The sequence below is a fragment of the Fukomys damarensis genome, unplaced genomic scaffold (genome assembly GCF_012274545.1).
Source record: "Fukomys damarensis isolate Sample0158 unplaced genomic scaffold, DMR_v1.0_HiC HiC_scaffold_23, whole genome shotgun sequence".
NCBI lineage: Eukaryota > Metazoa > Chordata > Mammalia > Rodentia > Bathyergidae > Fukomys > Fukomys damarensis.
This window is the reverse complement of record NW_022900935.1, coordinates 60,354,811-60,369,188: the sequence shown is the minus strand read 5'-3', so window position 1 is coordinate 60,369,188 and position 14,378 is coordinate 60,354,811. Positions and strand designations below refer to the sequence as shown.

At 52.3% G+C, this 14,378-nt stretch overlaps 1 protein-coding gene across 1 annotated transcript in view; it reads left to right on the top strand.

The window, feature by feature from the left end:
- St6galnac2 (ST6 N-acetylgalactosaminide alpha-2,6-sialyltransferase 2) overlaps positions 1-13,075 on the top strand; it is a 17,621-nt gene extending 4,546 nt beyond the window's left edge. Inside the window, exons 4-10 of the mRNA XM_010618723.1 lie at positions 3,155-3,329; positions 4,326-4,494; positions 4,887-5,025; positions 6,930-7,033; positions 8,943-9,026; positions 10,124-10,223; positions 11,427-13,075. Of these exons, the coding sequence (XP_010617025.1) occupies positions 3,155-3,329; positions 4,326-4,494; positions 4,887-5,025; positions 6,930-7,033; positions 8,943-9,026; positions 10,124-10,223; positions 11,427-11,594 (939 nt within the window). The 3' untranslated portion in view covers positions 11,595-13,075. The remainder of the gene's footprint in view (positions 1-3,154; positions 3,330-4,325; positions 4,495-4,886; positions 5,026-6,929; positions 7,034-8,942; positions 9,027-10,123; positions 10,224-11,426) is intronic.
- The last annotated feature ends 1,303 nt before the right edge of the window (positions 13,076-14,378 follow it).

Sequence of the window (14,378 nt, the reverse complement as noted above, 5' to 3'; positions counted from 1 at the left end):
AAAAAAAAAAAAAAAACAGTACTGAAAAGTTCTTAGGAGTCAAGACGTTATCTTAAAAAGTCAGGTGGAAAAAAAAAAGACCCTGTATCAAGAAAGAATACTGGGCTGGGAATTTAGCTCAGTGGCACCATGCCCATCTCACAAGCACAAGGAAAAAAAATTTAAAAAGACCCAGTGTCAAAAAGTCAGGTGGATTTTATGCTCTGCTCCTCCAGATATTTTCTTACTTTGCGTCCCATTGTAACTGCTCACCACAGCATCCACCGCAAGTGCTGGGAAGATGCTCCCCATCTCCTCCGGGCCTGAGAACTGTGAGGTCTGGTCCACAACCCTGAGCAATAGCCAGCGTTGACCACGGGCCCCCGAGGCCCTGCTTTGCCCTGCACTTGTGTTTTCTCACTCAAATCTCACAGCATCCGAGGAGGGAGCCCTTCCAGATAAGCAAACAGAGGCACAGAGGAATTAGGTTCACTGAAGGAGCTGGGGATGAGAGCTCCGCTCTGATCTCAGAACCTGGCTGTGCACCAGGTGAGCTAGAGCCGCCCCCTGCCACCCTGGCTCCACGCTGCAACTGGGTGATGACCTAATCGTTCTGGATCAGTGCAGGTTAAGTGGCTCCCAATGCCCCAGAGACTGAGCTGGGGCCTCAGGGAGAAAGACCTCCCTGCGCACAAGAGCTCAACAACAGTCACGATGTTCAGAAATGGAGCCAGCCACCTTTGCAGGGGACGGGGACACTTGTGTCAAGAAAAAGCCAGTGGATGCTTGGCCAGCAGGCTGAAGAGTGGCCTCACACATCTTAAGAGTGTTTGGACCGGGCCATCTATAAGTTTTCTACTTGATCCTGACATAGAGCTCTGGTTTGAAGCTTTTGGACACGTATACCAAAGTATTCCAGGACAGCTCGGTCCTGGTGTATGAGGACTGACCCCAAGGTGTGTGACACCAAAAAAGAGAGGCAGGCAGATTGAGGGTTTACTGGGCGACTTTCTGACTAAGGCACGGCCCTGCCTGGCAGAAGGACCAGTTGGAGCTCATCTATTTGGGGCAGGAAGAGGAGTGTGCCTATAAGATAGGACAAAAGTGACTTCATCATTGCTGAAATGTATCTGGTTTTAATATCAAAGAGTCCCACGTATCCCTGGAGCCAGTCTCTGCTTGTAAAGCTCTACATGTGACTTTCATGGTCTTATCTATTTATAGTTTGCTGGGAAACTATGCAGGAAAAACTAGGGAGGGCTCTTCTGGGGCAAGCATGGCAGTTATGCTTTAAGATGGCTGTAGGCATGTCAAGCTGAATCCATACACAAGGCAAAAACAAGAGAAAATAAAATGAGGCAAAGCAAAAAAGAAAAGATAGAAAAATAAGATAGTATTAGAGAAGCGCGCGAAAAGTATACCACAGGACTCTGAGCTTTCTGGTGGCCACAGCAAAGACAGAAACCTCACTACCATATCCATGAGCTAAAAGCAAGCCAACTGCCCAAGCGAAGCCCAGCACTTCCTGTTTCAAGACCTGAAGAGTTTCTCCCAGAAGTTCATAAAATGCCGCCCCCAGTAGTCTGTCCTGCAATACTGCCTGCTTGGAGACTGTTCCAATGAGATTGCTGTATTTATCAACAACTTGAGCATCCCACAAATTTTGAGTTTCCTTCTGAGGACTTTGTGGGACACCAGGTAAATGCAGAAGTCACACCAACTCAGCAGAGCTGCCTGGAGACACAAAAGGCACACACACAACCTTTGTGACACCATCAGCTTCGCTGCGCGTGCAGTAACCTGCTGCTGCAGCTTCCCTTCTCGTTTAGACAAACCTGCTGCCCATTTCACAACTCACAAGCCGCTGCCCTTCCAGTGCCCCCTGCCACGAGCAAATTGCAGGTCTTTTCAAGATAAAGTACCACCGTTTTGGTAACCAGGCAACAGTTTTCCATCTGTTTTGAATCCCTATCTTCAGTTTTATGCATCACAGACAACAGCGTTTCTGAGTGTTTTACCACTCATCCTGTCACTCCGTAAGTCCTGTGGTTTTGATTGCACGGTTTTGAGTCCGTACAGTGGTGAATTTTAGAAACTCCTGTGTTACATCACATCAGAAACAACTTTACGCCATTTCCTGCTCCATCCTTGGACCAAACCAACACTCAACACTTAACTAAGAGCCCTGTTTGGTAGTAACAGTAGCCCTCGTGAGACCAAGGCTGAGTGAGATTCCAATACTGCGGGGAGGCAACTCTGCCCTCCCCCAGGGCCCTCAAACACCAAGGTGCTGTGCTCCTTTTGTGTGGCTGCTGGAACACACGGCCGCAGACACTGAGGGACTGACAGCCGCAGATGATTCTCTAACAGTTCTGAAGGCCAAAAGCCCCAAAGTGTTGGCAGTGCCATGCCCACCCTGACGGCCCTAAGGAAGCCTCCCTGGTCTCTCCCGGCATCCATCGTGTGGCTCCTGGTGTCCCTCGGCTTGTAGCTGCCACACTCCAGTCTGCGCCTCCATCACCCTGTGATCTTCTGTCTTCGAGTGGCCTCCTTTTAAGAAGGCTTAAGTAAAGCTGGGCATGGTGGTGCAGGCTTGTAATCCCAGCACTCGGGAGGCTGAGGCAGGAGGATCGCTGTGCATTCAAGACCAGCCTGGGCTACATAGTGAGGTCAGTCTCAACTACATAGTGAGACCCCGTCTCAAAAAAGCAACAACAAAAAATAAAAGAAGAAAGAAATTTGATTATAAATCTTCCCAGCAGCCCTTTCACACACGAATCTTACAGGGACAACTACCAGAGCTACGATTACCACCCAGGCTGATGGATGCCAACGCCCAGGTCATGCCCAGTCACTGGAGAGTGCCCAAAGTTTGCCCATGTGTGAGGGAAGGAGTATGATGCAAGACCCAACAGAGCAGGGACAGGTGGCGTCTGGAGGAGGAGGGCTGGACAGACTGACTCCAGAAAGCTCTCCGACCCCCATCAGGCTGCCGGACACCCCCCACCCCAGTCTCAGCTAGCAGATCCAGGGGCGCCCCAGTCTGGACAGGGAGGGCGGCTCAGGCCCCTGACTCGACTCTCTCTCTCCTGGGGGGTCTGTGGGCTCCTGGGAGGCAGCCCACCCCCAAGCCCTGCCCCCACAGGGCTCAGCCCTCTCATCTTCTCCCCCACAGAGCCGGTCCTGCCCACACTCCCTTTCGGAGGCAGTTAGGCAGCACCACTATTTCCGGGGCCTGTTCGATTTCTCCACTCCAGTGCTGCTGTGGGGCGGCCTCCTCACCCCAGAGCTCTGGGACAGCCTGAGCCGGCACAAAGCCCCCTACGGCTGGCAGGGGCTCTCCCACCAAGGTAACCCTCGACCCAGTACCTCTCCCTGTTTTGTGCCCCCAGGTCCACTGCCCTTGCAGCATTTGTGACATGTGACCCTCTCCTCCCAGAACCCAGCTGTGTGAATCCTGCCTCGCGTCTCAGCTTCATCCAAGCACCCAGGCCTCAGGCAGGGGGGAGGGTGTCCCCCTCGGCAGCTCACCATCCGGGGCCTCCCTGGCATGACAGTGCCCACTGTCCAATGGGTACTGAGGACAGAGGCCAAGGGGCTTCAACAGTCCTGCTTACAGTTTCTGCTGTGGCCCTGCCGGCACTCCAGCCCCCTCCAAGTTAAACCTGTCCCCAACATGCCTGAGATTCCTTTCTTTTGTAAAGCACACAGTCTTGAGTGGACTGGTTATTTGAGTTCTTTTGCGGGGGCAGATGCTAGGAGTGAACTCAGGGAGTTGCCTTGTGTGTACTAGGCAAGCACTCTACCATTGGACCATACCCCAGCCCTTTATTAAATTTTTATTTTATGTGGATTTGGGGAAGGGGAGTTTTCTTTTTCTTTTCTTTTTTGGTACCAGGAATCAAACCCAGGGCCTCCCACTTGCTACTACCCTGCTGAGCTGAGCTACTTCCTCAGTTCCCGGCCCTGTGTTTGTTGTTGTTTGTTTCTTTAAGAAAGGGTCTCACTATGTAGTTCAGGCTGGCTGGCCTGGAGCTCTATGTAGCCCCAGATGGCCTCAAACTTGTGGCGATCCTGATCCTCCTGCCTCAGCCTCCCAAGCGCTAGGCTGGCAGGCCTGCTCCACCAGCTGTACAAGTTCTTAAAGCCACAAAGGCCCAGCCATGCCTCTTCCTCCCCCTCGATTTCCTCCACTTTCCTGCCATGTTGTGCCCAGTTTCTGTGCTTCTTGGGAGGGGATGGGGTCAGGCCTCAGGTGAGCTGAGAAGCCTGGCCAGGTGGTCCAGAAGACCCCAGTGACCCTGTTGACAGCCCTCCTCATGGCCGCCCCTTGTCCTTACCCACAGCCATCACCTCTGCCCTGAGCCTCCTGAACAACTCCAAGAGCGCAGAGCTATTTGCCGGTTCCAGGGAGCCCCCAGCGAACTGCATCCGGTGTGCCGTGGTGGGTAACGCAGGCATTCTGAACGGGTCCTGTCAGGGCCTGAACATCGATGCCCATGACTACGTGTTCAGGTATGAGGACAGAGGCCAGGGAAGGCGGGTGGGGGGCCCAGGGAGCGTCTTCCCTGAAGACAGGGGACAGGGCAGCAGGGGCTGAGCAACATGGGGGCCTGGGCAACCGCGATGGGCAGACGGTCGGAGAAGAAGGCTCAGCAGACCCTCAACATGGAGCTTGGGTGCCCAAATGCAAGGGGACCGGGGAGGAAGGGGCCACCAGGGCCAGATTTACCCACTCACAGGGGCTCCCTTGAGGGCTGGGGGAGTGGGCATGGGGCTTGCCTTGGACATAGGGGCAGAAGTATCCAAACACAAGAGGGGCGTGGGGACAGGCGAAGAGCCACAGAAATGAAGTAAAGCAGAAGTGTGGCGAGACTGGAGACAATGACGGCCTCTGCCCTGGCCAGGCTCAACGGAGCGGTGATCAAAGGCTTCGAGCGCGATGTGGGCACCAAGACCTCCTTCTATGGTTTCACTGTGAACACCATGAAGAACTCCCTCATCTCCTATCGGGACCTGGGCTTCACCTCAGTACCACAAGGACAGGTGAGGCTATGCTGGGCACACCATTGTGGTTGGCAGTGGGCGCCATCTTCCTGGGGCCCCTCTGTGGGGTGGACCACAGGGCTTCCAGAGCCACATCCGGTGCACAGGAAGAGGACGTGCTAGTGCCAGGATCTTGGCTGCCTGGGATGGACTGATTGAAGCTGCAGGAGAAGCTGGTCAAGGACTCTACATCCTTTCGGACCTTCTCTAGAGCACAGAAGACAGACGGCTAATATTTACTGAATGCCGATAACGTACCAGGTGTTTGGCAGGTGCCAGAAAAACTCTTTTACTGATGGGGAGATGAGAGCTTGGTGCCCTTTCACCTGGCAAGAGCTCATGATCTCTGAGAAGATCAGCCTGTAGGAGCTGTGCACACAGGAAGGGTTTTTATCAAGCACCTTCCCCTGTTCCCAGCATAGCAGGGGCACAGACATGGTGTCAGGACCGCCAGGGGTGAGGTCATCATACCTCTATCCAGATGGCCAAACTCAGACTGAAAACTCTGGGTACACATCCAAGGTGACCTAGCTAGAATTACCAAAATCTAGGCCCCTTGGTCCCAGCACTGAAGTTACTTCCATTTCCCCACAGGGCCCACCGAAAGAATACTGTTTAATCCCTTGAGTTCTCACAATAGCCCTATCTAGGAAACAGATACAAGAAAGTAAGGAACACGTGTGCCAGGCCACAGCTAATGAGTGGGAACCAGCATTTGAGCCTGTCCGCTGGGCCTTGGGTTCTTTCAACTATACTCAGTTGCCCTAAATCCATACTTCTAACCTCAAGTAATCTGGGTTGCTATATGCAGGGCTGAGGAGATCCCAGGGAAGGGCTTATGTGGTGCTGGACAAGACATGGCCAGGTTTCTAGAAGCTTCTTCCTCTGAGGAGGGCATTCAAGAGAATCCAAACCACTCTAGTGCCGTTAGCTCATGACAGAACGAAACGGGCAGCTTTGTTTCCAGTGCGGCCACAGCCCCTGCATAAGTCATCTATTCATCTGTGTCATCATCTGGTCATCAGTAACAACTGACTCGAAAACTTCAAATGAAAAATGTGTATTATCTTACCATGTCAATGACTAGGGATCTGGGAGTGGCTTCACGGAGTAGATCTGGCTCAGTCTCTTGGGTGGTGGTGATGGCGCTGTCATCTGAAGCCTCAGTCAGCTGAGTCATGATGGTACTCTCACAGGTCCTTGCCACCTGGACCCCTCTGTGGGCAATGCGGGAGTCCTTACAACGTGACAGTCAGCTTCACTCGAAGACAAAGGCAAGCAAGCCACAGCACCTTTTATGACCTCGCCTCTGAAGTCATATGCTGTTGCTTCCCACTTTTTCTATTTTTTAGAAAAACTTTATTTGTTTTTTCTTATGAGACAAGGGATTACTATGTCATTCAGGCTGACCTGGAACTCACTATGTAGCCCAGGCTGGCCTGGAATTTGTAGCAATCCCCCGTCAGTCTCAGCCTCCCTCGTGCTGGGATTATAGGCATTTGCTGACACACCTGGCTCTTTATTCTTTTTCTTTTTTCCCCTGCCCTGGGAATTGAACCCAGGACCTTCACACCAAGCTTATGCTCCAAGTCTTTTTCATTTTTTACTTTAAGACAGTTTAACCAAGTCGTGAGGTTCAAGGCTGGGCTTGTGTGTGTGAGCCTCCTGTCTCAGCCTCCCAGAGTGATTGATTAAAGGCATATGCTGTCACTCCTGGCAAAGGATTTGTCTCTTGAAGAGAGGGGTGTCAAAGCACTTGTGAGCATACAGTGAAATCATCATGCTACCACAGAATGGGAATAAAGCCATGTAAAGAAACTCCAGTCAGCTCAGATGCCAAGATTAGATAGCGGGCTGTTCCCTCGGAGCAGCAGCCGAATGCAGCCCTGGCTTCGCCCCGACAGGACTTGCGCTATGTCTTCATCCCCTCAAGCATCCGTGAGTACCTGATGCTGAGATCAGCCATTCTGGGTGTGCCTGTGCCTGAGGGCCCTGATGAAGGAGACAGGTGAGCAGCAGAGGCAGTGGTGTGAGGCTGCAGTAGTGGTTGGGTCCCCTCACGCCCAGGCCCATGGTGGAGTAGAGAAGCTGGGTGAAGGGCAATGAGAAAATCCCTAAGAACTCAGTAATCCAAAAACCATTCACAGCAGTGGAGAACTGTGCTCTTTTTGCCTAACCTCAGGGAAGCCTGGGAGGCCCCGCAGGTCCCCCGCTGTCTGCGGGTCTTCTGAGTGGGGCAAGCACTCCGGGCTCCTCAGGCTTCTGGCTCCATCACCAGCCCGGCCATCAGCGTCTCAGGGACACACAGGGCTGCAGTACCACAGGCCACTCATCCTGTGGGCGGCACCCAGGAGGCAGGCGCACAGGCTGGGCAGGCCCAGGGTCCTGAGAGGCGGGAACGAAGGGAGCCTTGTCCTCCTCCCCACCTTCCTGTGCAGCCGCCTGGGTCTGAAGCGTCCTGGCCCTGGTGAAGCCACTGCTGTCTCTCTCAGTGCCTTGGCCCATGGCGGAGATGACCAGCTTCCTCCCTGTGCTCGGGGGGCCTCTCACCCACTTCCCAAAAAGCACTACAGGGTTTTGGGGGGATTGGTTTCTTTGAGTCCTAGAGGTTGAACCAGGGCCTTCACACTAACACTAAGCTACATTCCTTTCCTTTCTTTATGAGACATGGCCTTGCTGAGTCACTAAAATACCAGGCTGGGCTCAGATTTGTAAGCCTCCTGCCTCAGCCTCTGAGGGCTGGGATTACAGGCATCAGCCAGCCACCATGTCTGAAGAGCTGGGTTTTGTTTTTGCTTTTTTGGTACCAGGGATCGAACTCAAGACCTGTGCTTTTGAGGCAGGCAGGAGCACCACTGAGCTAGATCCCCAGCCCTGAAGGGCAGCTTTTGAGCTGGGCTTTATGGGTTAGGTCACAAAAGCCAGGCCAGCCCCAGCCCCGCCCCTGCGATTACCCAACAACTGCTCCCTAGTTGTTCTGCTGCTGCCGTGAGGACAGGCTCTGTGACACGGCTGGCAGGTCTGGGCTCTTGGGGCACTGGCTCAGAGACATCAGGTGGACATAAGGCCCCTCAACACCAATGAGCTCCCCCTCCCACACCCCCAATCCATCCCCTACCCAGTCCCCCACCCAGTCCCGTTCCAACCACACCACTTCCAACCAGCAGCCCTACGCCAGCTCTGGAGCCTGGGCGCCTTTGCCGTCCCCTACCCGGGGGACTTCCTCCCTCCCAGCCTCTCACCCTCCCACCCCAAACCCCTCTCAGCCCTCTTCCCGGGCCTCCTCCCTGAGCCGCAGTCCTCACATCCAACACACCTCCCGAGGAGGGGCTAACCAAGCCAGCACACCCCCCAACTCCAAGTCTCCCTCCCAGTCAGGTTTAAAACCCCTCTCCCGGAACCCTTCCCTCACCCCCAGGTCTCCCTTCTACAGCCCTGCCACTTTGGCCTCCTACATCGGGCCCGGCCGGAACATCCCATCCTACATCACCCCCTATGTGCCCCACTTCCTCAAGGAGCCCCCCTTTTTCCAGCCCCCTACGGCTCCACTTCCCCAAAACCAGTGCTTTCCCTGTGACTTTCCCTGCCTGACCCCGAAGCCCCCTAAAACTCCCCCCAGCTCCCTGTACTTCCCCCTCCTCCCGCCACCCCCCTACACGCCCTCTGGGAGCTGCTCCTTTCCCACACCTCCTGCCCTGTTCACACCCCCGTCTTCCCTCTCCTACTCCCCACCCACGGAGGTCTTGGTGAGGGGGAAGCCACACGTGGTGCCCTCGGTGCTGCCAGCCACCTTCTACACCCCCTTCTCCCGCTACTACTCCCAGCCCCAAGCCTACCGCTCCCTCCACCGACGCCCCAGAGCCTTCCTGCAGTACGATGGCTCTGGGCGCTTTGTCCACTTCTAACGTGGGTTCTAGGCCTCACACCTACTTCGGACCCGAAACCTCTGCCAGTAAATTCAAGCTCCTGCACCCAGACTTCATCAGCTACCTGAAAGAAAGGTACAGCGGTGCCAGGGACGGGGACGGGATGTGGGGTGGGTGGCGGGGGGCCAAAAGATCAGCAACCTTTCCCCTCCCTGTTCACTACTACTCCAAACTGGGGTGCCTTCCAGGAGCCCCGTTCACTGTGACCCATGACAGTGAGTGCCATGTGCCCAGCACAGAGCCAAGCGCTTTCTCTTATTTCAGTTACTATTTTATTTACTACCTGGATGGAGGTGGTGTTCTGGTGGCCAGAGTAACAGGAGATGAACAGGAAGTTCTGGTGGTAGTGGGTAGAAGCAATGTTAGCCCAAGGTAACCTCAGGAGGAAACCGTCTCACTTCTCTCCTCCCTCCCAGAAACCAGAGGTTCTCCGTGCTGGGAGCAGCATCTAGTCCTGTACGATGACATTTTTGGTTATCGAAAGGGGAGGGCCACCATTAGTAGGTAGAGCCCGTAAACCCTAACGTACAGCACAGGCCCCAAACGTTAACGGTGCCATGGCGGGAACACTGCACAGAGACCACAGAAGCAAACATCCCAAGACAAGGAGAAGGAAAGGGGCATAAGTGGTCTAGGGAGGCCCGTGGAAGCCCGGTTCTGCCGAGGAAGAAAGGCTCAGCGAGTTCAGGCGCCCTGCCTGGCCAGGCTTAGACGTGAATCCAAGTCCAAGGCTGGAGCAACTGGGCACCATGCCAACGAGTGCAGACCAGGAGACCCTGGCTCCTAGGTGACCCCTGCTTGGTCAAGAGGTGGGGCAGAGAGAAACTTAGGTCTCAGATCAAATGAACAGGCCACGTGTTCCTAGGTCTTGTGATTACCACTCAGCCCAGGGGCTGGAACTGTTACAGAGAGGGAGAGAGGGGCAAGGATGGCATCTGGGGTTCCTCTTTCTCACGGCACCCCTCATATGGTATTTATTTCAACCAAACAGCCTTGAACTTAGGCCACTTGGCTTTTTCCCAAACGGGGAACTGGTTGGGGTAGAGTTATCAGAAATTAAGTTTCCCAACGTGTTCGAATGGACAGCTATAAACAGAATGGTACAACTACGGAGCTAGTAAGCGACGCCTTGATGTCTTTCTCAGGCTTTCATGGCTCTTTTTTGCTTCCAGGTTCCTGAAATCAGAGTTGATTAACAGAGGTTTTGAAGATGTATACATGCCTAGTACTGGGGCCCTCATGCTGCTCACGGCTTTGCACACGTGTGACCAGGTAGGCGATCCCCTTCGGGTCGGCTAGGGCAGCCGAGGATGAACAGAACTCAGTATGACCTGACATTCCTTCTGCGTCACCCCCTCAGATGGGGGCTCTTGGCCTGTGCCCCACAGACACACGCTCCCCCAGCCGTGCAAACACCCACTATGCAGAGTCCACTAAAGGATGGGTCCTAGGCCAGCCTTGCCTTTGCTCCCACAGCTGTCCCAGGGCTTCCTTCCTTCACTATGTGGTATTTAACTTTCAAGTCAAGCTGTCTTTCTGAAAGCAAATCTTCTCAACAGAACTGGAGACATCGTTCTCCGGGGACATCCCAGAGGTGGCATGGCGTGGCCGGTTTAGCCTTCCACACACAGAAACTTTCAAATCACAGGATGAGATGTTGCCTGTGTGAACTTTGCAGAGGCAGAGTTGAACGGCAGTGTTTGCTTTTTCAAGACAGGGTCTCACTATGTGCTTGAGACTGACCTGGAACTCACTATGTAGCCCAGGCTGGTCCTGAACTCACAGCAATCCTCCTGCCTCAGCCTCCTGAGTGCTGGGATTAAAAGTGTGCGTCACGACGCCTGGCAAACGAACAGCAGTGTTTAAAATTAGGTCCTGAACAGTGAAAGCCAGGAAGAGCTAGAGGGCAAACTCTGGTTCTATACTTTTTCCCTTTCCCCCACATACTAGGGGACTGAACCCAAGGCCTCCACACTGAGCTATATCCCCAAATATTTCACTTTTTACTTTGAAATATGGTCTCACTAAGTCCCTAAATTGTCCAGGCTGGACTTAAATTTGTAACCTTCCTGCCCCAGCCTCTCAGAATACAGGGATTACAGGCATGCATGGCTGCACCCTTCTGTATTTTCCCTACTTTATTGGATTAGTCTCTTGACTGCAGTCTCAGAATGGGAATCAGATAGTAATGGGGCTGTGGCCCTGCTGAATCATATGCAAATTGGCCCAGCTCTGCCACTCCCTAGTATTATCAGTAGCGACACATTGAGTTAAACAGTTTCCCGTTCAGAGGGTTAAAACTTATCTGAGTCAGAAGGAAGCTATCAAGAGCACAGTGCTTGACTCAGTTTATGGTCACACAGATGACTGCTCAGGGTGGGGCATGCCTTCACGAACTCCTCTCCACTACCGAGTCTGTCTGCGCTGCGGGAGCTCAGGAAATACTGTTCTCACTCACTGACTGTCCCTGTCCAGGTCAGTGCTTATGGATTCATCACACGCAACTACCAGAAATATTCTGACCACTACTTCGAAAGAGAGAAGAAGCCGCTGAAATTCTACGCAAACCACGATCTGCGCCTGGAAGCCACCCTGTGGGAGGATCTACACAAGGCCCACATCCTCTGGCTGTACCAGCGCTAACTCCGAACTGAGATTCCTCTGCTCCTCGCAGTGTGGCCCGGGTTCCCTCAAGTGGCCGAAGCCTTTTTCTTGACTTTTCAACTTTGGAGAGGGATTTCATGTCCCCAACCCTCGCCTTCCCAGTGGAGGGTACTGAGGCGCTGTCAGAGCCTTGGCTTGTGCAAGCAGCTCCCGAGTCTGATAGATGCCTTTCTATGGCCATGGGAGAGTGGAATGCTTTGTTGGACATCCCCAAGTTGAGAGAGCAAGCAGCGGCCAGCCATTCCTGAGATTAGCAGCTCAGAGCCAGCAGTACAGACATTGGAACATCCGTGGCCCTTCAGGGCCTATCAGTGACCAAGACCAAACAGTGGACGCAGGCAAACGCCTCTCCCCAGCCCAACCTTCCCACTGTTCGTCATCCCACGAAATGCCAAAGCTACTCAACTCTGGGAATGTGAGACTCCTGCTTCATGGGGAAGTGGGAGAGCAAAAAGCAGAGTGTAACATGAAACTAGCTAGCTGTATTAATGATGGGTGGCCATTTTGTGTTGTTGGGCAGGAAAAGCCTATAAAATGCAGTGTTTGGCATGGAGTTCACAATCAGAAGGTGGAATAAGGGCGGGGGCACCTCCGTGAAAGGGTGCTTGCCTTGGAGGACAAGTTCCATCTCTAGTGCCATAAGGGTGGGAGGGATCCAAGGAGAGGTCCCACTGCATGATGGCATCAACGGCAAGGAAGCCAGCCGGCCACAAGTCCCAGTAGAGATGTTTATCACCAAGATGACATTACTGGATACTGAACCCTCACATCATGACTTCAATAAGTGTGAACTTAAGCCAGCTGATTGGCAGTTTGGTTCATGGGCTTCACAATGACCGTTAAGTCTTATCTAACTGGGTTACACAACCCTTGACCAAGCCTTGCTGGTCACTGGTTTAACGACTAGTGACTGGACAGTTTGACAGGCTACACTGTACAAAGCAGAGGGAGACCTCTCTGGGGAAAGCTTACAGACTTCGCAGCAACATCAACCCACATGGGCCACTGCACCAAAGCCCAGGAACCAGCCTCTGATTCTGTAGTTTTGGCAAGATGATTCTATCAGCTCTTAGGAGACGGGGATGAACTGAGTCACCAGACATACTGGAACTTTAAAAACCCAGGAGCATCTGATCAACAGAATGGACATTTGGGCTTTAAATACTAAAGCAACTACTTGGGAAAGCCACAGCATTCCAAATAGGCATCAGACAAGCGGGAAACTATACTTCAGTTACTGGCGTTAGGACCAAGGCTCCCAGCTGGCTTTCCCTTGGTGTCATCTCCAGACAGCAGCATGCTCCTTGACAGGTGGTCAGTGCAGGGAAGTGAGGACGTCTGACATCCCATCTACCTCTCGGTGATGGAGAACCCCCGCCACTCGACACGCTTCACTATCCTCCATTCCCATCCAACCTGCACACGCTCTCCGTGCTTCATTAAATCTGAAGTAAAAGCAATGTGTGTGGGTGGCAATCCATTAGTAGGAATACAATTTAATAGGCGATTATAAAAATAGGAAATATCTGATCAAATTCTACAGGCGGGCTTAAGTATTATCCTGCAAAAATCCTCAGAATGTGTTTTTCCAAAAGTCAGAGAATTAACCCATAATGCAGTAAGTCAATTTAGAAAAACAGAAAACAAACTTTTATTTGTGCTTCAAAGTTTAAGACCAAGACACTGACTTGGTAAGAAATCCACTAAGAAAGGCTTTTCCAAGCTAAACATGTTTCCCTTTAGATTCCCAACAAAGTACATACATGTCAAGTTCAATTTACAATCACTGCAGCCCCCGCTGTACGTGAGATTGTACCAAGGCCACCTGAACTGGATTCTGAATGTCTTTATGTGTTTAATTCCAGTCACTGCGAATGGCTTCCTAAGCGAAACCCAATCAATCCTTGATCCTATTTGGGGGAGATGGTTTTATAGACATTAGGAGAAGCAGGTCCGCGTGATCTGGTCCATTAGTGGGAGGTAACCTGTAAAGCCAAAGAATAGGAATGAAACGGCCAACTAAGTGACTCAAAAGTGAGTTTTTGGGGGGTGTTAGTAGAGATTAAACCCGGAGCCTTTGCACTGAACTGAACCACATCTCCCCGGGCACTTACTTGGAGACAGGGTCAGTAAACTGCCAAGGACAGGCTTGGATTTGCCATTCTCCTGCCTCAGACTCCCAGCGTGCTAGAATTTCAGGTATGTGCCACCATGCCCAGCTGAAAGTTATTGTAAAAAGTTAATTTAGAAGCAAAAAAGGGCCATCAGTCTAGGACTTGTAACCATTATTTACGGACATAGGTGTATTGAGAGGTCACAACTGGGCAGAATCAAGTTTTGATGCAGGCTGGTGAGATTCTAAAATGACCAGTTTTAAGGAGACAGCGCCTAAGGGAAAAGCTTCTGCGAAGAAGGAAGAAAATAATTCCCAGTAAGCAGCAGGGATATTTATATTCAGCTCCCTCTGGACCTGAACCTTAGGGTTTACTAGAGTCCTACAGACCAGCCAAGTCTGCTATCAGAAGCAGTCGGCAACAAAGAAGTTTCTTACTTGCCAGATCACCATTTCAGTTTATTTTATTTGAAATCTATATGCTGTTGGAGCCAATGTTCAGGATCAGTAAATCTTACTCCAAAGGTAGCTTCCTGGGTAACAGAATGAACTGTGATCTTAAATGTTAAGGAGCCTGCACATGGCTGCCAAATTCAAAAGAAAAGGGCAATCTGTGTCCCCTTCCAGTGTGGCATTTAGCGAGAACAAAG